The sequence below is a fragment of the Galeopterus variegatus genome, unplaced genomic scaffold (genome assembly GCF_000696425.1).
Source record: "Galeopterus variegatus unplaced genomic scaffold, G_variegatus-3.0.2 Scaffold1401, whole genome shotgun sequence".
Classification (NCBI taxonomy): domain Eukaryota; kingdom Metazoa; phylum Chordata; class Mammalia; order Dermoptera; family Cynocephalidae; genus Galeopterus; species Galeopterus variegatus.
Genome location: NW_007727512.1, coordinates 80733 through 105513, shown reverse-complemented (window position 1 = coordinate 105513; position 24781 = coordinate 80733). Strand labels below are relative to the sequence as shown.

General features: G+C 41.2%; 2 protein-coding genes across 2 annotated transcripts in view; both read left to right on the top strand.

Moving 5' to 3' along the window:
* The window catches only part of AIFM1 (apoptosis-inducing factor, mitochondrion-associated, 1), a 31603-nt gene extending 11065 nt beyond the window's left edge, over positions 1 to 20538 (top strand). The window contains exons 3-16 of the mRNA XM_008576780.1: positions 2084 to 2183; positions 3354 to 3478; positions 3604 to 3734; positions 6150 to 6240; positions 10463 to 10547; positions 11293 to 11369; positions 12385 to 12493; positions 13274 to 13381; positions 13725 to 13813; positions 14269 to 14409; positions 16353 to 16495; positions 18112 to 18236; positions 19750 to 19946; positions 20288 to 20538. Of these exons, the coding sequence (XP_008575002.1) occupies positions 2084 to 2183; positions 3354 to 3478; positions 3604 to 3734; positions 6150 to 6240; positions 10463 to 10547; positions 11293 to 11369; positions 12385 to 12493; positions 13274 to 13381; positions 13725 to 13813; positions 14269 to 14409; positions 16353 to 16495; positions 18112 to 18236; positions 19750 to 19946; positions 20288 to 20359 (1593 nt within the window). The 3' untranslated portion in view covers positions 20360 to 20538. The remainder of the gene's footprint in view (positions 1 to 2083; positions 2184 to 3353; positions 3479 to 3603; positions 3735 to 6149; positions 6241 to 10462; positions 10548 to 11292; positions 11370 to 12384; positions 12494 to 13273; positions 13382 to 13724; positions 13814 to 14268; positions 14410 to 16352; positions 16496 to 18111; positions 18237 to 19749; positions 19947 to 20287) is intronic.
* A 1362-nt stretch (positions 20539 to 21900) lies between these two features.
* The window catches only part of LOC103593739 (WD40 repeat-containing protein SMU1-like), a 14432-nt gene continuing 11551 nt past the window's right edge, over positions 21901 to 24781 (top strand). Inside the window, 3 exon segments of the mRNA XM_008576789.1 lie at positions 21901 to 21998; positions 23196 to 23696; positions 23698 to 23929. Coding sequence (XP_008575011.1) covers positions 21901 to 21998; positions 23196 to 23696; positions 23698 to 23929 — 831 coding nt within the window.

Genomic DNA, 24781 nt, shown 5'->3' with positions numbered 1-24781 from the left:
CACTGATTGGAAATCTATGTAAACTAGGAATACAGAAACCCTTGGGGGAAAGAAATTTTTATTTAATATATCTGTAAACTTATTTTTATATCAGAACATTGAGCTTAAAAACTGATACACACACACACATGGTACATGGGTACTTCAAAAGGCCCATGGAAAAATAGAATTAGAAGATAATATAAAATATTAAATAATATGAATCTTTCCATGAACTTTTTGAAGACTTCCCATGTGTGTGTGACATATAAGACAAACCTCATTCTTTTTTTTTAAGCCTACACTTCTATTATCCAAAATTTGTCAAGCCAGTGGGGTTGCAGAATTCAGTGGTCTCTCTCTGTTTTTTTTAATTAAAATATAATTGATTATGCATATTTTTGGAGTACAGGTTTGAATATCAATACCTGTGTATAATGTGTGATAATCAAATCAGGATAATTAGTACCATTTCTTGGTCTGCTTTTTCCTTCATGTGTGAAGCCATTAGGTAGTGTGAGCTGGGCTTAGGCTATTTTTGGATTTCCTTCTTAATGTGAACATGGCCCCAATTTATTTCTTTGTTCACTCATGTTGACCAAATTAAGCTATCTTTTTTAGGTAAAAGTCTCTTTCTTAAAAGAAATATATATTTTTTAGGTATAGATAAATAACTCGTGTATAGTATCTGATGTAAAGATAAGAAAACTTTCTTCCTAAAATTAATGTTAATTGAATTCACTTTATTTGATAAATGTAGCAGTAAATTGAAAGAATAATCATTGTCCTTTAACATGCAGTATTCAACTTTCTACTCCATTCATCTGGTATGTTAATGTTTCTAGGCTGACAAATGTTAAACCCAGGTCTCAGGGTTCAGGTTCCCCAATTGCAGCATGTTGCCTAATGGGCTGCTCTGCAAGGGGGTCATAGGACTATTCTTAGGATATGTTTTATGATACTTCCTCTGATTGTCTTTATTTTCTCCACAATTAATTAATTAATCTGGTATTTCATTTGACATATGGCCACTTAAATTCCTATCTTGTTGACCCTGTGGGGTACCAAAGAGCAAAAGTTTTTTAATTTAAAAAGTCATTCTTGTTTACCACTTTCTAGAAAGTCTCTAATAAACAAACTCTGGTGCCATATGTTAAAACAAAACAAAAAAATTAGTCCTAATGCTAAATTGCCCTTCTTCAATTTGAAAGGGTAGAGGAGAAAGTACTCATATATTTGAAATACAAGTCTTTAAGCAGGGTGTTTGGCCCTCAGGAAATATCTTTATTATTATTATTTTTATTATTATTATTATTTAATTATTATTCTTCCTTAGTAAATATCTTTGTGTAGTATTTCTGAATGAGACTTCCTCTATCTCATCAGTTTAGGAAAAAGATAGACCATTGAGGGAAAAATGAGTTACTCTGTAAGGATACAGGCAGCCACGTTTCCAAGCATTATCTGCATACCCTGCAAAACCTAGCACTTCTACTAGGAAAACTTATGTCCCAGCTTCCTACCTAGATTGATTTCACAGTTAGTGTCCAGCATAGTCCGAAACTCCTTTCTGTACTTGATATAAAGCTAAGCACTTTATTCTTCTGGTATAAAATGTTTTTCTTTTCTCTTTAGCTGTACCTTCAGAATTAAATATGAGGAGAGTTCTTTACAGAGAGCCTAAGAAAATCTGAAATTGGAACATTTTCATCTGCTTACATATATTCTTTCCATACCAAGTATATGAACACGCAATATTATTTCTTTCTTTTTTTTTTTTTTTTTTAAAGATGACCGGTAAGGGGATCTTAACCCTTGACTTGGTGTTGTCAGCACCACGCTCACCCAGTGAGCGAACCGGCCATCCCTATGTGGGATCCGAACCCGGGGCCTTGGTGTTATCAGCACCGCACTCTACCAAGTGAGCCACGGGCCGGCCCAATATTATTTATTTCTTAAGAAAGTAACTTTCCCTTAGTAGTTTTAACGTAGAGGAACTAACCTTATGTAGACTAAAGCTTCTCATTTAATTGAAAGATAATATTACGTATGGTATGAACTAGCTGTATGTTGAAATAAACTTCCTCCGTGTTTGAATCTGCAGGTCTACAAGACTATAAAAGATGACCAAAAAAGATATAATGAACGAATATCAGGGTTAGGGCTGACACCAGAAGAGAAACAGAAAAGGGCCATATCATCTGGTGAGTATTCCCTTAGTTCTCAGTATGATTTGAGACTTATGAAGGGAAAGTTATAAACAGTTTGGGCACTATGATTTATGGATATCTTGTAGAAGTGATGATGGTGGTGAGTTTGTAAGCTTCCAGAAACTATGGTATTATCCCAGAACTGGGAGAAATTTGTTAAAGTATTTGGCTGGAATTTGGGTGTGAAAATAAAACTAGTGACGATTATGATTGGTTGTTTTTCTCTATACTAGGCTCTTAAAAAGCAAGCTTGGCAAGGAAAATTATTGGAAAATAGGTGAAAACCATTTTTTCAATGAGGAAATTCTTTTGGTCTATTTTGTTCCCCTTTCGAGTCTTTGGAATTTTGAGTTGTTAAAGATAATACATAGCCATAGCTGTCACTTCCATCCCACATGATTTGCTTGATTTTTCAGAGAGGAATGTTTTAATTCTTTAATAAGCCCCACAACTCTAGGTGGGCAATATGCCTTACTTCCTTCAATAATACCTCCTTTTTTAAAAAAATTTATTTATTTATTTTTTTAAAGATGACCGGTAAGGGGATCTCAACCCTTGGCTTGGTGTTGTCAGCACCACGCTCAGCCAGTGAGCAAACCGGCCATCCCTATATAGGATCCGAACTCGTGGCCTTGGTGTTATCAGCACCGCACTCTACCGAGTGAGCCATGGGCCGGCCTAATAATACCTCCTTATTCTTGAACATTGTATAATAATTCCCGCTTGACCTCCCAGATTTTCCCCCTTTTTTGTTAACAAGAAGTGAAACTGAACTTGATATTTTCCTGGTGGTCACTAGAAAATTAATGGAAAGGGCAAAGACCTTCTAATGTATACTTTCTAATATATTTTAGAAATAGCTAAATATTTAAATTAGGTCCTAGTTCCAGTATAGACCTAATGAATGAATGACATTGGCAAAATCATTCACCTCTTTTATTTATTTATTTATTTGTATTTTTCACTTGTGAAATGAAAGGGATACTTGCTTTTCCTCTCCCATCAGGATCCTGTGAAATTTGTTAAGATTAGTGTAGGTACCATACTTTGCTAGCTTTATGTAAAGGATTGAGATGAGTGCAAGGTGATTTTTTTTTTTTTAATAGTGGCAAGGAGTCATCTGGGACCTTAAGAACATTCACCCGTCTGGTCTATTGCTTTCAGCTCCAGAAGGAGAGCCAGTTCCTCAAGTCAGGGCACCAAGTCATGTTCCTTTCCTGCTAATTGGTGGAGGCACTGCTGCTTTTGCTGCAGCCAGATCCATCCGGGCTCGAGATCCTGGGGCCAGGGTAAGGTGCACATTATTTTGCTTTGCACAAAGGGTATAGTCTACAAGCACTTCGCCAATGTGAACACTTTGACATTTGCCTCTTAAGTGACTTGACTCTAAGTATCATCATTTTTGTATCTAAAGGTACTGATTGTGTCTGAAGATCCTGAGCTGCCATACATGCGACCTCCTCTTTCAAAAGAACTGTGGTTTTCAGATGATCCAAATGTCACAAAGACACTGCGATTCAGACAGTGGAATGGAAAAGAGAGAAGGTGTGTTTGCTTTTGTAAAATGGACCTGATCAGCAACTTCAACTATGCACTAGGAGTGGGTTAGGATTTTGCCATTGACCATGTGCAATGAATAGGAGGGATGACTTGGCTGTACACGAGAGTCCGCTTTGGTATGCATTTGGTACAGCTTAGAAGCAACAGGCTGCAAAGGGCAAGATTCTGTTACCAGATCTACCAACCACTGACAGTGTAATGTTGGACTCTGAAATACTAATGCTTCTATTTCCAGGACCTTTAGATTAGACTTCTCCGGTGAAGATCAGCTCAGCCCATGTTATCACTTCTTTATACTTGCTTAGATGTGTCCCACAAAAGCAAAAGTAAAGGAACTGTTTAATGGCACTTTGTTTGACAGCCTACCTGGCATTGAGAATTGCAAGGGTATAGTGGGAAGACTATAAGGAAGAGCCTCTTTATTAAAATGTTTGCATAAGATGTTTAGGTGATAGATATGTCAGCAATTCTGACTAGATCATTATACAATATATGCATGTGTTGAAACAACAAACTATACCCTATAAACATGTACAATGAAAAAAATAAAATTTAAAATTTTTAAAAAGTTTTAAAAATTAAAAAAAAAAGAATGCATGAGAGACTTGGAGATACAGGTCCAGAAAACTTTTACTTCTCAAGGAGTCCTTAGATCTCTCAGTTCCAGTACCATGTTCTGTGGGTTCCAATTTTTTTCTCATTAGTGATCCTTTTGGTAGTGGACCAAATTTTACAAACCTAGCTGTCTCCCTCATCTCCACTGTCAGACTCCCCCCCCCCTTTTTTTTTTGCAGCCAGTACAGGGATTGAGCTCTGGACCTTGGTGTTATCAGCACCATGCTCTAACCAACTGAGCTAACCAGCCAGCTCTAGGTTCCATTTTTTTTTTCCCTAGGTTCCATTTTCAAGCAGGATGTGTACTTCCAATTAAGTTAGCCACCCGTTAATTAATATGTTATATTTTGAGGCAGAATTATCTCAGGAGCTAAACCTAGTTGTTCCATTTACTAGCACCATTCTGTATAAGTCATTCTGGTGGATATGTGAATACCAGCTCCTTGGATGCTCCTCTTGTTCTTACTTTGAAATTAACTTAAGTCTAGAGTATGGTTTCTCAACCCTTTGGGGCAGGATAATTCTTTGCTGGTGGTGGGGGGCTATCCTGTTCATCATAGGATATTTAGCAACATCCCTAGCCTCTACCTACTAGATAGCAGAATCCCTACCCAAGTTGTTATAACCAAAAATGTCTCCAGACATTGCCAAACTTCCCCTCGGGGCAAAATTGCTTCCATTTGAAAACCACTGATCTAGAATACCTCTATATAGGCAAGTCACCATCAAGATTTAGTGGCCTCAGAGACTTACTTTGGAAAGTGTTCCTAAAAGTTGTTCATAATGGAATTAGTTTTATTAAAACTATGGGGGGGTGCCAACAGGTATATGAAAAAGTGCTCAACATCACTAATCAAAAAGACAGAGAATAACAAATGCTGGTGATGATGCAGAGAAAGGGGAACCCTCCTACACTGTTGGTGAGACTGTAAATTAGTACAGCCATTATGGAAAACAGTATGGAGGTTTTTCAAACAACTAAAGATAGAATGATCATATGATCCAGCAATCACACTTCTGGGTATTCATACCCAGAGGAATGGAAATCATCATGTCGAAGGGATACCTGCACTCCCATGTTCATCACAGCTCTATTTACAATAGCCAAGAGTTGGAACCAACCTAAATGTCCCTCAACGGATGACTAGATAAGGAAAATGTGGCATATACACACAATGGAATACTACTCGGGCATGAAAAAGAATGAAATTCTGCCCATCACAGCAGCATGGATGAGCTTGGAGAAAATTATAAGTGAAATAAGCTAGGCACAGAAAGAAATACCACATGTCCTCACTCATAAGTGGGAGCTAAAAAATATATAAAAAAGAAAGAAACAAACAGTCAGTCACAATAATATGTTTAACTTTCAGAAACAGAGAACAAAACTGTGGTTACGAGAAGGAAGAGGGAGGAGGGTCAGCAAGAAATTTGTTAATGGACACAAAGAATGATTATGTATTGTAATGATGAGTAAGCTAATTGTCCTGATTTGACCATCACATATTGTACACTAGTGTTGATAGTCAACTCTGTACCCCACAAATACGTATAATCAATTATGTTTCATTTGAAAAACAAAACAAAACAAAACAAAAAAAGCCTATGGGGGAGGCTGGCCAGTTAGCTCAGTTGGTTAGAGCACAGCCTTGTAACACCAAGGTCAAGGGTTCAGGTCCCCATATCGGCCAGTTGCCAAAATACAAGAAAAGAAAAAAAAAACTGTGAAAGAAGTGGATAGCAGTTCTAGGTGCTTATAGTATTTTCTCCCTCTTCTCCATACAGCATATATTTCCAGCCACCTTCTTTCTATGTCTCTGCCCAGGACCTGCCTCACACTGAGAATGGTGGTGTGGCTGTCCTCACTGGGAAGAAGGTAAGCTACTAGGCTGCTTCCTTTGTCAGGCTCTGTGTATGTGCCCACCAGTGTATATGGCAACATGTATTTCTACTACTATTTATTTCTGTCCTATCGTTGTAATTCATCTAAGAAGGGTCAAGTCATTTTCGGTGTGATACTGTTTAGTGTGTCTTTGTGAGGAGAGCACTAGTATCAAAGCCTAGGGTAGCATTCCGACTAAACTTTCGCAGGGAAGTCAAATTGTTGGAGAGCATGACCCTAAAAGCTGTTACCTCTCCTGTTTGCTCTTCTGCCTTTCCTCCTTTTTCCTGTTTTTCCATGCTAACTTTTCTCTGGGATTATTGATGACAGGAGATTGGCAAATGCATATTATTTAGGACAGTAAAATAACTCAAGCGTAACTCAGCATGGAAAATATTGTTAGACTTTACAAAGGTGAATGCCTGAGTAATGGCGGCAGTTATTGGAGGGCATTTGTGGGGCCCCAGGAGGGTTTTGTTGTGTTATGTTTTGTTTCTGTTAGAGGGAGGTACGAAAGTGTGCTTATAAACTAATGGTGATGTTCTAGTAGAAAGGGAGGGGTTCTCTGAGGGAGCAAAGCCCAGAGTAGAAGGGATCCAGAGCATGAGTGGAAGGATTTACTTTTGATAGGGACAGGCCCACTTCTCTTCTAAGGGGACATTAGGTAGAGAAGATGGATATAGGTTTGTGGATAAGCTGGTATGAGACACTGTGTGTTTAGTGTCTCCTAAAATAACACATAGGCCCTACCCTCTAGGGGCAAACAGTGTTAGGCAGAAATGTGAACAGATATCATAACACATAGATATGTGATAAGAGAGAGATACACCGTGTGTTGTGGGAATTACTGAAGAATCCCTAGTAGAATGACGGTTTCAGGAGGGCTTCCTATAGGAGAAAGTCTTATAGAACGGGAAATCTTATGCAATAAAGGGGCATTCATCAGACTAGAGAAGAGTGAAGAGCGTTCCTCAGACTAGAGGAGTGAAAAAGGCTGAAAGTACAAGTCGGAGTAGCAAGAGATGAAACCAAGAAGTTACACAGTTACGATGTGTTTGTGGAGAGCTTTGTTTGTCCTGCAAAAGAGCTTGGCCTTAATCTGCACTGGAGAACTATTGAGTGTTAGGCAAGGATATAAAACACTTGGATTGAATTTTAAATAATCACTGTTGGCTGTGAGGAGGATGGATTTCAGGGAGACAAGACTAGAGATAGACCATTTCAAAGATTATTGCAATAATCCAGGCAAGAGATGATGACAGCCCAAGTTAGGATAGCAGTGGTAGTGATGATGATGATGACGACAATGAAGAAGAAGAATAAAGTAAGAGCTAAAATTTATGTAGTACCTATTCTAATCTTGGAAGCACAGTTTTTAAATGCTTTATGTGTATTATTTCATTTTATCCTCATAATAATCTTATGAGGTAGGTATTACTATTTCCATTTTACAGAGAAATAAATTGAGATTTTAAAATAAATAAATAAATTTTTAATAACTGGGCTGGCCAGTTAGCTTGGTTGATTAGAATATAGTGTTATAACACCAAGGTCAAGTGTTCGGATCCCGGAACTGGCCAGCCACCAAAATAATAATAATAGTAACAAATAATAACTTGACTAAACTCACCTAGCTTATTAAAGTGGCGGAGACAGAATTTGAGCCCAGGTTTGTCTGACTGCAGAATTGGAACCCAGCCATTCTGATTCCAGAGCCCAAGCTCTTTAATACCCCCATTGTATAACTTCCTGATGGAAAAGTGATGAAGAGTAGGGAACAGACTTGAGGCATGCTTGGGAGGCAGACTTGACAAGGCTTGGTGGTTGATTGAAGGTGGAAGATGAAGGAGAGGGAGGAGGCAGATATGACTTTCTAATTTCTCCTTGTGTGTCTGAGTGGGTGGTGGCATAGCCCCAACTGAGAAAGACATTACAAGAGGAGGAACTAGCTTAAGGGGGAAGAAAAATTTCAGTTTGGGACTGTTATGTATGGCGTGGAATATCTGCTTGAAGGTGTCTTCTGGGCAGCTGGATATATGACTACAACGCTCAGAGGAGGGGTCTGGGCTCAGATAGAGATCTGGGAATCATCCACATATATGTAGGAGTTGAAACCATGAGGGTGAGTGAGGCCTCCCAGGAAGAACTTTTCTAATGAGGAGTGGGGGAATGACTGAGTCCTAGGGAACCCCAGCTTTTAGGAGGCAGGCTTAAAGAAGAAGAGCCCACAACGGAGATGAGGAAGAAACTTAAAGAGCAGAATGAGGACCCAGGACAGGAGGCAAGGTTGTAGGGAGTTTCAAAGAGGTTGTGATCCACAGTTTTACTGTGGCAGAGGAATCTGGGAAGAAAAGAATTGTAAAATGTCCCCGTAGATTTGGCAGTTCACATACCATCATGAAGTCAGAAAAGAGGATAAACTACTCTTTCAAAAAGTTTAAATGAGAAATGGGAGATGGAGATTGGACAAGAGCTTGACAGGGACGTAGAATCTAAGGAGGGACTTACCGATGGGACAAGCATGTTAATGGGCTGAGAGTAGAAGATGTCAGGGATGGCATGGGAAATGAGTGGGTGACTGATGGGAGAAGGTTTCAGAGAGAAAGGAGGGGATGGGGGTCAGGCACAGAAACAGAACAGAAAGGACCCCTCATCTCAGAAGCTGGAAGAAAGAAAGTAAAGGTAGATATGAATAACTTTTATTCAGGGGCTTGGGGAGGTGGGAACCCTTATGGGAATCTGAGGAAGGTCACATCTAATGGCTTCACTTGTTTTTGCAGTAAAATAGGATATAAGGTAGCTATATCTGAGAGTGAACTGCGTGGGGGCTGAGTAGTGGGATTGGATTGAAGAGGGAGCTTACCAAGGACAAATCAAAGAAGGCCAAAGAAGCTAATCATTCATCAGATCACAGTTGATGTCATTGCCTCTGGAAAGCTAACCAACCCAACCTGACCAGATTGCCCTTTCCACTCGTATCACATTCATCGCTCTTGATTATTGTTAGTACTTGTTCAGTTGTCTGTCTTGGCTACTAAACTCTGAAGGCAAGGAGGCTGTCAGTCTTTCTCATCATTGTGTCCCTAGTACTTATACTTAGCACAGAGCCTGACACATAGTAGGTGCTTAATAAATATTTTGTGAATGAATGGTCTCACAGCTAGTAAGGAGTGGAGCAGAGACTGGAACCATTGTCTGTCTGACTCCAAAGCTCAAGCCCTTAACCATAAGAAGGAAAGTAGGATGCAAAGGAATTAAGGGTGCAGACAGGAGAACAGTTTGGATGATCTATCGCTGGCCCAGTTTAGTTGGAATGGAACAGCCAGCCAGGTAAACAGAGAAAATTGAAAGCAAGTATAGGAGACAGTGGGACAGAAAGAAAGCTGGAAGGATAGAAAATTGTGACCGAAGAGTGGGATATTTGAGGTAGAAGTAGCAGTTTAGGAAATAACAAGATTCTAGATATGGCTGAGAGGGAAAGTATGAACCAGGTTTCAAGGTCTTCAGTGAATGAAGAGGAGTGGCCAGGTGACTTGATAACAGTGGTTTGTAGGGATATAAGTTTGTGTCCCTCAGAGGAGAATAAAAGTACAGTATAAGAATCTGGAAGCAGCAGCAAGAGTAACCTCAGGAAGCCTGGAAAATGCCAACACCTCCTCCTGGCCTTGTGATGTGGATTGTGGCTGAATGAACAGTCTCTACATGTAAGCTATCCTTAGGGGAGAGCCAAGTTTCAGTGAAGGCTTAGAAGCTGGAGAAAGAATTCTGTAAAAACGTGGATGTAGGAGACTTGTTAACAAAGATATAAGAGTTCAAAACAGCCAAATAGAAAAGGCTGTCCCTATTCTCTATTTCCACAAATCATGTAAGACCTCTGGGACTGTTGTGGCTTGCTCTAATGTTGGCTGCTTAGGAACTTATGACCACTTGAAGAAACTGGGTACCAGAAGCTATGGTTCCAATGATTGCTTAGAAATGGTTTCGTAAGGATCACTTTGAGTCAAGAGCTAATTCTTCTCATTGGACTGACAGCTAATAGGTTCAGAGACTTTTAAAGGAGTGATGGAAATATTCTAGAGTTAGATAATGGTGATGGTTGTACAACCTTGTGATTATTGTACATTTTTAAATGAATTTTATGTTATGTGAATTATATCTCAAAATTTTTTTCGGAGCTGATTCATCTCTACCTCTTTTGTGTATGTGATTGTAATAGGTAGTACAGTTGGATGTGAGAGGCAACATGGTGAAACTTAATGATGGCTCTAAAATAACCTATGAAAAGTGCTTGATTGCAACTGGTGAGTATTTCTGGAGATGACTTTCTTCCCTGATACAGCTCATTCAAGTTTTAGAGTCTGGCCTTCTCTATAGAAAGCATTACTACTTAACCTTAAGAAAACTGAAACCCAGACTCTGAAGTGGGTGTCTTCTCTTGATGCAAAACCTGGTTAAGTGCAGGTTCACTAAATGTTCTGGATCACCTGCCATTCTGGTTTATCCTTGCTATTCCTTCTGGTAAAGGCATGATGAAGTTTCCCTTTTTTCTCTTCCTGCTTAGCCCTCGCCCTGTGCTCTGTGCCCTGAAAGTGATACAGCCATGTGGCTTCATTGCCAGTTCCATTCACGAATAAAGAGAGGAGACTGAAGCAGTTGATTAAACCAGTGTAGCTATGCTAACTGGTGACTCTTGTGAGAAATAGAAGGGAATGAAGAAGCAAAGAGTGAGGCCTTTTGGCCAGCTATGGGTAGGGTGGGGAGGACCTTGAAGAGAGACCCTCAAATCTGCTTCTCAAAGGAAATTGATTTTTAAAAGCCTGCTGTGAGATGAGTTGAAGGAAAATAAAGCCATTGTATCCTGTTGTTGCTGACTTGGCACCAGCAGGGAGCACGTGTGTGCATGTGTGCATGTGCATGCGTGCACTCCCCCTTCCCCCCCACCCCACATACCACAGTCCTAAGTGAAGAGGGCTCTACCTTTGGGGGGCATTGTTTGAGCTAGCTCCTGCTTGTTGAGCTAAAGGCTTTTCCTCCTCTTATTTCTAGGAGGCACTCCAAGAAATCTGTCTGTCATTGATAGGGCTGGAGCAGAGGTGAAGTGTAGAACAACACTTTTCAGAAAGGTAATTGTCTGCTTTAGTGTTTTTGTTGTGCTGTTTTTGAAGAGGTAGTGTAATCTCGTGGTCCCCAAGTACCCACCCGGGGATTGGGAGAACCAAGTTCTATTTATGGCTCTTCTGTAGACTTGTTATCTGGCCTTAAGCAAGTCACTTCCTCTCCCTGCACCTCAAATACCTCACTCAAGGGTTTTAAGCTCCTAGGAGAAAAATACACGTAGTGCTTTTATTGCTTACTATAGTTCCTTCCAGTTGCCCTCCCATAGTTGTTTTTTCCTGATGCATTTGATTCATTGGAACTCCTCAGAGCCTCTTGGCATTTTTCATTGCAAATGCTATGTGGAGAAAAGTTAAAAGTACCTATGTAAAAAGGAAGGGGAAGGGCCAGCCCATGGCTCACTTGGGAGAGCGTGGTGCTGACAACACCAAGTCAAGGGTTAAGATCCCCTTACCAGTCATCTTTTTATTTTATTTTTATTTTTTTTTTAAAAGGAAGGGGAATGGTTTGCTTCTTAACACTGTGCTTTGCTTATAAAAACTGCTATAATTTTCCAGCCACCCTTAGGCATATTTGATATGATTTGTACGATCCTTTAAGTTCTTAATAGAACAAGGTTTGTTAACCTCAGCACTATTGACATTTTGGGCTGGATAATTGTTGTGGGGGGCTGTCCTGTGCATTGTAGGATGTTAGCAGCATGCCTGGCTTCTACCCACTAAATACTAGCAGCATCTCCTTGCCCTAACAGCCAAAAATATCTCCAGACATTGCCAAATGTCCCCTGAGGAAAAGGGAGGATGAAGTGCCACCAGTTGAGAACCACTGTTGATAGAAGGAATGTTACAATGGTGAAGGAAATTTGCATTAATAACATAGAGGCTATAATTGAGCCACTTTATATAATGAGAAAATTTTATGTGCAAATTACTGTTGTTGGAGATTTAGAGGAAAATATTTCCTGGTATTATTATTTTATGCCCCTTTGGGAAATTAGTGGACTAAACTGGTGTGATCCTGCAGATTGGAGATTTTAGAGCCTTAGAGAAGATTTCACGGGAAGTCAAGTCGATTACGATTATCGGTGGGGGCTTCCTTGGTAGTGAACTGGCCTGTGCACTTGGCAGAAAGGGTGAGTATTGAGTAGTAACCTTGGTTTTCTTTCTTAGTCTTCTATCACATGCTTTTTGGTGGGCTCTCACAAATTCCAGAGATGCCAGGATCAGTAGAATGAGTTTGATTAAGGTTTATATGGTGAAAAGTTAAGCACTGAGATTAGTTCTGGTGAGGGATCCCTTGGCGACCAAAAAGCTGTCATCTGGGCAACTTAACAGCGCTTCTTTCTTTCTTTTCCTCTAGCCTCTATGCCAGGACTCCTTAGAAATAAAATATTAAGGAAAGCGAATTATTAAGATGATAAGGGCAATCAGTGCAGATTACAAAACTTTGTGTGTCTTTGAACTGCTGCTCCCTGTAAAAAGCCAAACACTTCCTTCAGGTACATGATAGTTCTCAGCTTGACAGATCTGTGAGTTCCAGTTTGAATGTTTCATGTCAGCCATTTATCTTAATATTATTTTTCAGCTAGGTAAAATCAGGGCATCTTCTCAGGAGGATGCTTCCTATTCAGAGGTTGTGAAGCGCTTGTGTAAGCCTGAGGTGACTGCAAGTGTGGAAGTGCACTGAATTCAATCTGTAGCTTAATCCAGGGACAGCAGTTCTGGCACTTGTATTTGCCTTATGAATGAACTTGAGCACCAAAGCCCTTGTGCCCACAAGTGAAAGCTCTGGCTTGTACTGCACCTTTGCCTAGTGTTTAGTAAGGGCTGCATAGTGCTCCTTTACTTCTCTTCCTGTCTTTCTAGGATTGGCTTTTGCCTCCTACTGTAACTGCTCCATTTCTTCTTCCTAGCTCGAGCCTTGGGCACAGAAGTGATTCAACTCTTCCCTGAGAAGGGAAATATGGGAAAGGTCCTCCCTGAATACCTCAGCAACTGGACCATGGAAAAAGTCAGACGAGGTAAAGAGACTATTTCCATATGCTGCCACTCTGTTTCCTTTGCATGTGGCCTAAGGCAGTTATATCTTCTTTGGGAACCCCCTTGACATAAGCCCTGTTCACCTGGCAGTTGTAATGTTTTCATCATCCTCCAGTCAGCCAAGTTCATCTTTGTGTTCTGAATGTGATGCACCAAATTCCCGGAAGTGCTAAAAATGAACTGTGGGTACAGGTTCTCATGGCTCTCCACACTGCCTATGTACTGATGATTATTGGTTTTACTATGGGGGAGGCCTCTGGTCATCTTCCCTACTTCTCCTGATGGGCTCATGGGCTCAGCCTCGGGTCTTATTTGCCTTTACAGAAGGGGTTCTGGTGATGCCCAATGCTATTGTGCAATCAGTTGGAGTCAGCAGTGGCAGGTTACTCATCAAGCTGACAGATGGCAGGAAGGTAAGTAGGGGAAGACCAGCTGCCGGGAGACCTTCCAGCTTTCCTCTCCCCTTCCCTCATTCTTACTCCTTCACTCGACACTGGTAGATTAGTTTTCTTGGCAGCCACCATTAACCTGTCATAATTTTCTGAATTAACTGGCCCCCATTAAAACAGAGAATGATGAGACCCAGAGCAGGCACCTATGAACCACTTTCCTTTAGCCCCTTCCTATCTGTATCACAGATTTTTGAGTCCTCACAAGGGTGGCAGATTTCTGTACAGGTGATATGGGGTATGTGTGAGTGGGGGACAGGCAGGGTCTATGAAATAGAACTTAAAATCTATTATTAGAGGTAAGTTAACCTTTGATTTTTTAAAACTCCAATTCTCGATGGCTTGATGTGCATTTGTTATGTCTGTAGGCATGAGTGGAAACTATGGTATTTGACTGAATTATTTCTTTTTTGCCTCAGGTAGAAACTGACCACATAGTAGCTGCTGTGGGCCTGGAGCCCAATGTTGAGTTGGCCAAGACTGGTGGACTAGAAATAGACTCAGATTTTGGGGGCTTCCGGGTAAATGCAGAGCTACAAGCACGCTCTAACATCTGGGTGGTAAGTGTGCTACAGTGTGAGTAGGCACAATTCATTGTCCCCAGCCTGTGAGCAAGTCTGCTGATGGTGTGCTAAAGCTCATCGACAACCTAATCAGATAGGGTTAGAATGTTTGGAAGTTGAGGGTAGAGAATAGAAACTTGTGAACTGCTTGATTTAGAAAATCAGGTGTGGGCCGGCCCGGTGGCGCACTGGATAGTGCGCCGCTTGGGAAGCGCGGCGGTGCTCCCGCCCGAGGGTTCGGATCCCACATACAGACCGGTTCCCGCTCACTGGCTGAGCGAGGCGCGGGAGCAACGCCGAGGGTTGCGATCCCGTTGCCAGTCCCCGGTCCGGTATGGGGGCAACACTGAGGGTTGCGATCCGTTGCCGGACACGGAAAAAGACAAAAGACAAAAAAAAAAAGAAAAAAAGAAAATCAGGTGTGGCTCATCTGCAAGCTAATGGGAGATGAAATGAACAGTGTGCATGCCTACAGGAGTACAGCCCTTCCAGTTCTGCTCGTTGACAGCAGCCATTGGCATAACCCTTGGCGGGCACATGCACAGGTCTTAGACGGATCTGCTATTCTCTTTGCTCAAACATGAGTCCAGGGAATGGAGGATGAAGCAATTTTATAACATGTTCCCTGGAAAGGAAAATTACTCTGTTTTCATTTTCCTTAAATACTATTTTTAGCTGTTTTAAAAATTTATTATGAAATAAGACTATAGTATGTAGGAACCATGAGGTAATTTCCCCATTGCTAGATCATTACAAGTGTATTGTGTTTGATTATGAACTCTGCAGCTAAGGACATAGGAGCCTTGGAAGGATTTTTTTCCCCCTTTAAAACTTGGTGGGTTTTTTGTTTGGTTTGTTGTTGTTTTTTTTTTTAAAGATAAAATGTACTGGATTTTTTTTTAACCTGTTATAAAAGTAACGTGTGCCCAATGTAGAAGACACAGACAAGGAGAACAGTGAAAATCACTTGCAGCAACCATTAATATTTTGGTGTATTTCCTTTCCTTTGTTTCATGCACACATTTTTTTCTTTGTCTTACATGGTTGTGATGAGCATTCTATATATAAACATTTCTATTCTGCTCTTTTTCACTTAACATCATAAATGTAAGCATTTTTCATGTTGCCTCAGACTCTGTAAACAGTTTGACTTTATAATATTCATAGTTATAAGTGGATTTCATAGTTTACTTTGCTATTGCTCACTTGTTTGATTTTCAGTTTGCTTTGGAGAAGTCTGAACAGCCACAAAGATGAACAAAGGGTTAGAGAGCTGAAATACCACATCCTTTATGAAGGTGGCTCTCTTCACCTCCAGGTGGGGGTTCTCTCCCTCATCTTGAAACACTTAGCTCGTTTAATCTGTACCTCTCATATGGCACATTACTTGTTTACATTGCACTGTAGTGACAAACAGTACTGCATCTTCCTGTACTAGGTTATACACACCTTGTAGGTGAAGTTCATGTCAGTTTTGTCTCAGCAACCCAGGCAGCATAATGCTTTTGTACGTAAGTACTCCCTAAATATTTGTTGAATGAATGAATAAACGAATGAATACTGAATGACCAAAACCAAAAAATCTTATGGTGGAAAAGATTTCTAGGTGAGAGGCAGTCACATGGAAAAACTGGTTTCCACATGTAGAAGAGTATTCTGCAAATCATGGTTATCAGATATCCTGTCCACTAGGATAGAATGAGAAGAAATAGGCGTAAGTAAACTGAAGCATAGAAGATTTAGGTTAGCTTTGTGGAAACAGAATAGTCTTTTAAAAATGAAATCTCAACTGTTTTTGATAGTTTAGGTATGATTCTGTCCTATAGTTGGAAAACATTAATTAGTTAACATTGCAAGGTTTCTTTGAGCCCCCAAAGTTCATATTCTGTCTTTTGCTTGCTTTTTTATCATGTGTTCATGTTATGTATTTGTTTCCAAAGGCAGGAGATGCTGCATGCTTCTACGATATAAAGCTGGGTAGGAGGCGGGTAGAGCACCATGATCACGCTGTTGTGAGCGGAAGGTTGGCTGGAGAAAATATGACTGGAGCTGCTAAACCATACTGGCATCAGTCAATGTTCTGGTAATAGTTGTGTGCCTTGGGGACTCAACTGGTTAGAACTCAGTATTCATAGGATCATAACACAGGATTATGGTTTGGTTTTCTTGTGGGCCAGTTAGCTTCATATAGAGGAGAAACAATTCCATCTCATGTCCACACATTCTATTCCCAAGTGGCCATCTGGTAAAAGTGTCCTGTTTGGCATAAGTTAGACTATGTGAATGAATGGAGATAGCACCGGCACTTCTGGCAAAATAGCCCAGAGTTTGAGCTACAGTGGGTGGTACAAAGTTTGCTCTTAGGTATAGACAGCAGTATATTTTAATTTGTTCTTTACTAGTAACCCTAACAAGCCCAACATAATGAACAAAAGGCAGCCCCCTCATATGTAACCCTTAAGATCAGCAGTTCAAAGTCAGGTATATGTAGGTAGTTCATTGGATGAAGAAGGGTTGGCAGTGGACATTCCTGAATACTAGGGCTGGTCCTATTTGACACAGTTTCATCTTGTTTATTTGAAAGATGGGATACATAAAAAGAACTTCAAGGTTTCAGAAGCTTCTAAGTGGTTTCTGTTGGGGATATTCTCAGCTGATAGAAGTACATTTTAGGACAGTTACGCACAATTTTATGAGTGAGCAGCAAAAAAATAACAGATGAATTTCAGGGTCAACACATACAAGATGATACAATTAGGAAAAAATAGTCCAGGGCCGGCCCGGTGGCGCACTGCTACAGTGCGCCGCTTGGGAAGCGCGGCAGCGTTCCCGCCGAGGGTTCGGATCCCACATACAGACCGGCCGCTCACTGGCTGAGCGAGGTGCGGGAGCAACACTGAGGGTTGCGATCCATTGCCGGTCACAAAAAAAGACAAAAAGGAAAAAAAAAAAATAGTCCATAACTTTACAATGATCAGTTAGGTCCTAGGAGCAGATTCCCAAGAGTCATTGTAGACTGTTCCCTGAAGGCACCAGTCCACTGAGCTACTGCAGCCAAGAAGATAACAAAATGTAGAGCACCAGAAACAAAACAGCTAGAGTATCCTAGATTGTTACAAACAACCTGGTAATTGTCTGATTCAAATATTCTGTGAAGTTCCTAGCATATTAAAAAAGGTATGATGATGATAGGGAAAGTTTCCAAGAGCAATCAAAATAAAATGACCAAGTGGATGAAGGTGCCATTTTATAGAAAGCATTTCAGTCTTGAAAAATGACAGCTATAGGGAAATACTGAAGGTCAGTGAAACCATAAAACATCTTAAATTCTGAATTCCATAATTAGAACACTCTTTACAGCTTCAAAACCAGTTAGGACAAGTTAAAAGAAGGTAGCCAATAGCAAAAATGGGGAACCCATCACTCCCCAAATGTGGCATGGCATAAAAGTTTAGATCATTGTATGGATACGTGATATGTATAATGGCTTCTTAAGGAAAAATAAGAGCTGTTTGAGATAATCCTGCTTTCTCGTGATTGTCCCCAGATGCCCTAGTGGCAACAGATCAGCTTGGCATTTCTATTGTTGTTACACCTACTAAGTTCTTTGGTTGGCATGAGAGTATGGTGTCATGGAGAATATGTTCTTCTGTGTCATTCCTTACAGTCCCTTGACAGAAAACCTTTCTTCTTCTTTAGGAGTGATTTGGGCCCTGATGTTGGCTACGAAGCTATTGGTCTTGTGGATAGTAGTTTACCCACAGTTGGTGTTTTTGCAAAAGCAACTGCACAAGACAACCCAAAATCTGCCACAGAGCAGTCAGGTAAGGAAGCCTAACCACTTCTCTTGGAAGAGTGTTGAGAAGCAGTGGTCCAAAATCGCCTGAACAAGGAGTTGCTGTATTGGCCAGAGGGAGCTGTCAGTGAAAGCCTCTCTTCATGTTGTGTTTTAAAAGAAACCAAACCTAAAGTCTTCACTCTTTAGTGGTCTGAGATCTGGCAAAATCAGGTATCTTGGTCAAAGCATATACTCAAATATCGTGAGTGTCCGTCCTAGACAGTGGACAGTGGCTAGCTCAATGACTGTCATTTTGTTTGTCTCTAGGAGATAGGAAGAACTGTGATGAAGAAAACTTGAACTTTTTAGGTTTTGTTTTTGGTTTTTTTCTTTTCTCCTTTTTTTTGGACGGGGGAGGCTTCATGCTAATCTCAAGCACCAGGTGAACCTTACTTTAGGACCTGCTTTCTTCTGTGGGTCCTGGGTAGCAAAGAACTGGGCTGAGTAGTTCTTGGGCTGCCTCTAATTCCATTTGTCAGATCTTAATGCCAGGTTTTCTTTAGATGGGAGGCACCTCTTGGAATGGACTTCTCTCCTACACATGTCTCTTTTATTTAACTCCTAGGCCTTATTCCATGACCTTGGCTCAAGTTATTTAACCTCTGCGTCCTTTTGCCAGAGGTGTTTCAAGGGCAAGCTGCTGTTTAAGGAGAAAGCAAGACATATGGATACGTAGGTCCTTTTCCTGTGTAATTCACGTATATTCCATACTCCTTAATTCTGATCTCTCCTGGTAAGTGAATCCAGGAGAGGGACCCAAATACTTATAAACTCCCGGTCACTGCTATGTCCACTGGGCAGTATTATTTGGAGCCTGGTGTTTTCTCAGGAGACCCCCTTCTCATGTTGCCATTCTCCTCCTTTACCTTCTAATTCTAGGAAGAAATGCTTCCAATATGGTTTTTCCACATGAAAAGTGCTTCCTTCTTTGACTAAAGTATCCTTCTAGCAGCACTGTCCAATAGAACTTTCTGTTATGATGGAAATGTTCTATCTCTGTCCAGTAAAGTAGCCACTAGCCACATGTGGCTATTGAGCACTTGAAATGTGGCAAATGCAAATAAGGAACTGAATTTAACATTTTATTTAATTTGAAATAATTTTCATTTAAATAGCCATATAGGGATAGTGGCTACTGTACTGGACCATGCAGCTCTAGAATGTTTCTTAGAGGGCAAGAGTAAGTCTTCTGCAGTTTGAAGAAATCCAGATACCAGGAAATATCCATAGTGTAAAGTGAGATAAAATGAGATAGTAAGGGAGGGAAGTTGTGGGTCAGACTGACCCTGTGCCTGAGAGCTGGCAAGGAAGAATTTTCCTTGGCTTTGTCAGTGGAGAGAGGTTGGAAAACGCCAGGATTTACCGAGGGGGCATAGAAAAATCATCTAGAAGCAGCTTGAAGGAGGTCTTGGAAGACACTTGCCTTCTAGAATTTCCCAAGCTCATAATAACTGAAGCTTTGATTTTGTATATTTGTTTGTTTGGGGGATTGGCCACAGGGACTGGTATCCGATCAGAGAGTGAAACAGAGTCTGAAGCCTCAGAAATCACTATCCCTGCGAGCACCCCTGCAGTCCCACAGGCCCCCGTTCCAGGGGAAGACTACGGCAAAGGTGTCATCTTCTATCTCCGGGACAGAGTGGTGGTGGGGATCGTGCTATGGAACGTCTTTAACCGAATGCCAATAGCAAGGAAGGTAGGTGCCTGTCAGAGCTCTTAGAGGAAGATGGGAAGTGTGGGTCAGAAAACACTCCTGTGGCTTCATCAGGTACCCTGAGATGCATTGTCCACCCAGGTCAAATTATGCCTAAGCAGAACAAAGGTATAGCCTTGGCTCAAGAACATTTCTTTTTTACTTGGGACTTAGCTGGGTGGCCTGGGAGTTGGCAAGCTGCTTATTTTGGGTTAGTAGAAAGCTGTTCCCACAACTCCCTCCCAGTGTGATGTGGGTCTGGCCTAGGCAGCCCGATTGTGTGGGCCTGGCCTGACCATCGCACATGGAGTGAGTTAGAGACCTATTGTTACTCTCTCCCTCAGATCATCAAGGATGGTGAGCAACATGAAGATCTCAATGAAGTAGCCAAACTGTTCAACATTCATGAGGACTGAAGCCCCACAATAGACTAGGCAAGCACTTCACCATCCCTGGCAGTGGGTTGGATGGGTAAAGGAGCATTTTATATTCAGCAAACTTTCTCTTGTGTATGAACGTGAATGATCACGTCCTTTGTGAATATTTTCAACCAGGTAGGCGAATTCATGAAATAAAATTTGATTCTTCTAAATTACATTCTGTTCTCTTTTAAAAGGGGCGGGTGGGTGAAGGAGAAAAGCTATGCATCTTAGAGAGCAAGTAAACGGCAGCAACTACCAAGTGCATGATTTTTCTCGGCCATGCATTCTCTACTCCACACTTTGAACTCCTTTCATTTCCCTCGCCTTCCCCCTCTAGCCCTTCCAGACCTCTCTGCACATTGCCTGCTGTGGCCTCTGCCTGTGAAACTTGACCCCTCTCCTCTCCTCTCCCTCTCCTCTGGAAGAGTTTGCTATCTCTGTGAGGATTTTCCTGACCCTTCCAAGCCAGATCCTGGTTTATGTGTCTCCCTGCTAGCCCATGGCTTCCTGGAAGCAGGATCCATGGCCTTAGGTTTTGCTCATGGTTATATCTAGAGCTTAGCACAGGCTCATAGAAGGTGCTTAGTAAGTCACTGTTGAATGAGTGAACAAATAAACACACAGAATAGACTCAGCTTTACCTAGAACAACAACTCTCTCAGAACTGAATTGGTCCTGCAGGGGGCAGAAAGGACATTTACTGCAAATAGAAAGAAGGGTTCAGAGACTAGTGCTTTGGGGCTAAACCTGGAGATGGACTCTTTAAGGGGTCATGATCTCTTGACTCCTCCACCTGCTGTACTCCAAACTAGAAATCGGCCCTCTCATAACTCCTTTTCTCTAAAATATGCTTATAGGCATACGTCACTTTACATATGATTTCCTGAGAATACAAATCAAAGTTTCATAAGTCAACTCATTTTTTGGCATTTTAAAGTGCTTAACTTGGGCTGGCTGATTAGCTCAATTGGTTATAACACTGTATTACCACCCAAGGTTGGGGTTTGCCCCCCTATGGGCAAGCTGCCAAAAAAATCAAATCTTATTTCAGTTAAGAGGAATTTTTTACTACTCTCAAGAATCCTATTATGCGTGGTCAGTTGGTTAGAGCACGTTGTTACAACTCCAAGATCCGGGGTTCAGATCCCTCTACTGGCCAGCTGCCAAAAAAAAAAATCTTATTATGAATCTTTCTGTAGAGAGAAAATTACTAGCAGTCAATTTTTTGAAATATTGGGTTTGGAGAACATAACTGGGATCCTAGGCTAGAGTTGAGGGCAGCCCCCTCACCACCTGGAAGCAGGCAAACAGCAGAGCTCACCCGGGTCCTAGGTAGGAGCCCAAGGGCAGCACCCCTGTCCCCCGCCCTGAGGCAGGCAAGAAACAGAGCACGCTGGGGTTCCTAGGCAGAAGCCGAGGGCAGCCCCACACTCCTCTCTCCCTGCCCCCCTCCCCCCCACCTGAAAGCAAGCAAGAAACAGAGCACGCCGAGGGCAGCAAACCCCACCAGGAAGCAGGCAAGGAGCACGCAGAAAATGCCACTTCCACGTGGGTGGCCCACCACAACCACTGCCACACTGCTGCAAAAGGGGCTCTACACCACAGCAGTAGCCACAGCCACCGTGCAGGCATCGTGCCAGACACTGGACTACATGACACAAGGAGAGTCACCTGCAGAGACCTGGAAAAGAAGAGGACATCTCTCTCCTCAAAGCCTGCTCCAGAGTAATAGAAGCAGCAATGGCCGTACCTTGCCCCTGCTTTATTTCTGATTTTAGTAATTGCAGTCTCCTCTCTTTTTTTCTTGATCAATCTAGATAAAGGTTTGCAAATTTTGTTGATCTTTTTAAAGAATCAACTTTTAGTTTTGTTGATTTTCTCTAATGCTTTTAAATTCTGTTTTGTGTTTTTCTATTCTAATCTTTATTTCCTACGTATATTTCATTTTGGTTTAGTTTGCTCTTCTTTTTCTGTTTTCTTAAGGTAAAAGTTTACATTGCTGATTTGAGATTTTTCTTTTCTTTTTTTTTTCTTTTCCAAAGATGACTGTTAAGGGGATCTTAACCCTTGACTTGGTGTTGTCAGCACCACGCTCTCCCAAGCGAGCTAACCGGCTGTCCCTATATAGGGATCCTAACCTGTGGCCTTGGTGGTATCACCACACTCTCCTGAGTGAGCCACAGGCCAGCCCAAGATTTTTCTTATTTTTAATATAGGTGTTTACAAATATAAATTTTCTTCTAAGCACTGCAAAATAAAAAAGTTTAAAATTTAGTTTTTTGTTTTTTGTGGGTTTTTTGCTGTTAAGAAAAACTAAAACTCAAATTTGCATTTTAGAAAAAGAGAGAAAAACTGGGTGTTAGACTGAAAATTAATGTGCTTTATATCTTTTTTTTTTTGTCCTTTTTTTTTGAGACCGGCCACACTGCGCTCAGCCAGTGAGCACAGGGGCCATCACTATATAGGATCTGAACCCACGGCGGGAGCGCCACACTCTCCCGAGTGCGCCACGGGCTCGGCCCATGTGCTTTATATCTTTTGACTGAGTGGGAGTGACCTTTTCCAAAACTTTAGTTTCCCTATATAAGAAATGCATTTTCAAATACTTTTGCTATATTTACTTCTTATAATTCTTGGTAAAAATTAATGTGGTGATTTCCGTGCCAATCAGAATAGGCTAGTTTATGCTGAAGAAGCAAGTAATTATAATATTGGGACCAACACAGGGAAGGGGAATCTGAGCTACGGGAATGTAAGGCATTGTGCTGAGGCCCAAGCAACCAGCATTATTTATTGCTCTTAGATGTATATGCTTAAGCTTATTTTGCAGAAAGACCAGATCCAGGGAACAGCATGCTCCAAAAAGCAACAATGAAACTCCTGAGGAGTGGAGAAGGGCCTGGGTCCACAGCAAGATATCACTGTCAATCAAAATCGAATCTTCGGATGTGATCTGCCTCATCATGCAGTACCTGAAGGAGAATAGTTTACATCGGGCATTAGCTACCTTACAGGAGGAGACTACTGTGTCTCTGAATACTGTGGACAGCATTGAGAGTTTTGTGGCTGACATTAATAGTGGCCATTGGGATACCATTTTACAGGCTATACAATCTCTGAAATTGCCAGACAAAACCCTCATTGACCTCTATGAACAAGTTGTTCTGGAATTGATAGGGCTCTGTCAGTTGGGTGCTGCCAGGTCATTTCTGAGACAGACTGACCCCATGATCATGTTAAAACAAACGCAGCCAGAGTGGTATATTCATCTGGAGAACCTCTTGGCCAGGTCTTATTTTGATCCTCGTGAGGCATATCCAGATGGAAGTAGCAAAGAGAAGAGCAGCAATTGTCCAGGCCTTAGCTGGGGAAGTCAGTGTGGTGCCTCCATCTCATCTCATGGTATCACTGGGACAGGCACTGAAGTGGCAGCAGCACCAAGGGTTGCTTCTTCCTGGTATGACCATAGATTTGTTTCGAGGCAAAGCAGCTGTTAAGGACATGGAAGAAGAAAAGTTTCCTGCATAGCTGAGCAGGCATATTAAGTATGGTCAGAAATCACATGTGGGGGCCGGCCCGGTGGCGCACTGCTACAGTGCGCCGCTTGGGAGCATGGCAGCGCTCCNAGAATTACTGACTTTGAATTACTTATCTATGCCTTATCTCTAAGTCAGATTAGTTGAGGAAAGATATGTGTGTAATGAACATGTATTACTTTTGTGATTTAAAAACCTATTTAAAATTATTTTATTTATTTATTTATTTATTTGTCTTTTTTGTGACCGGCCGCACCGTGCGCTCACTCCGGCCATCCCTATATAGGATCTGAACCCGCAGCGGTAGCACTGCTGCGCTCCCAGTGCCGCACTCTCCCGAGTGCGCCATGGAGTCAGCCCTAAAATTATTTTAAATTAAATTCTGAATTTATTATTAACCAAGGAAGGATCTTNGTCAGCCCTAAAATTATTTTAAATTAAATTCTGAATTTATTATTAACCAAGGAAGGATCTTTATATCTTTTTTATTACTTATTTTTACAAATTAAATTTATTTTTTGCATGAGTAATATATACATCTGATACAACAAGAAAAAAATAGAAAAAGTTGTTTAAGTAAAGAATTTTGTTCCTCCCCACCCCTCACCCCCCTTGTCCCTTAGCCCGTCAGTTCCCTTTCTTGGGCCAGCCAGGGTTCCCAGTTCCTTATGTAACTTTCCTGGAATATTCTGTTAGTGCAAGTCATTACTTATTATGTATCCTTTTCAGATTTTTTTATACAGATGGTAGCATAATATGTACTCTATTATGCTCCTTAGTTTTCCCTTTATAGTATATCTTGGAGATCTTTGCTGTATTTTATTCCACTGTGTGGATTGAACCATGGTATATTTAAACAGTCACTTGATTTAAGATTGTT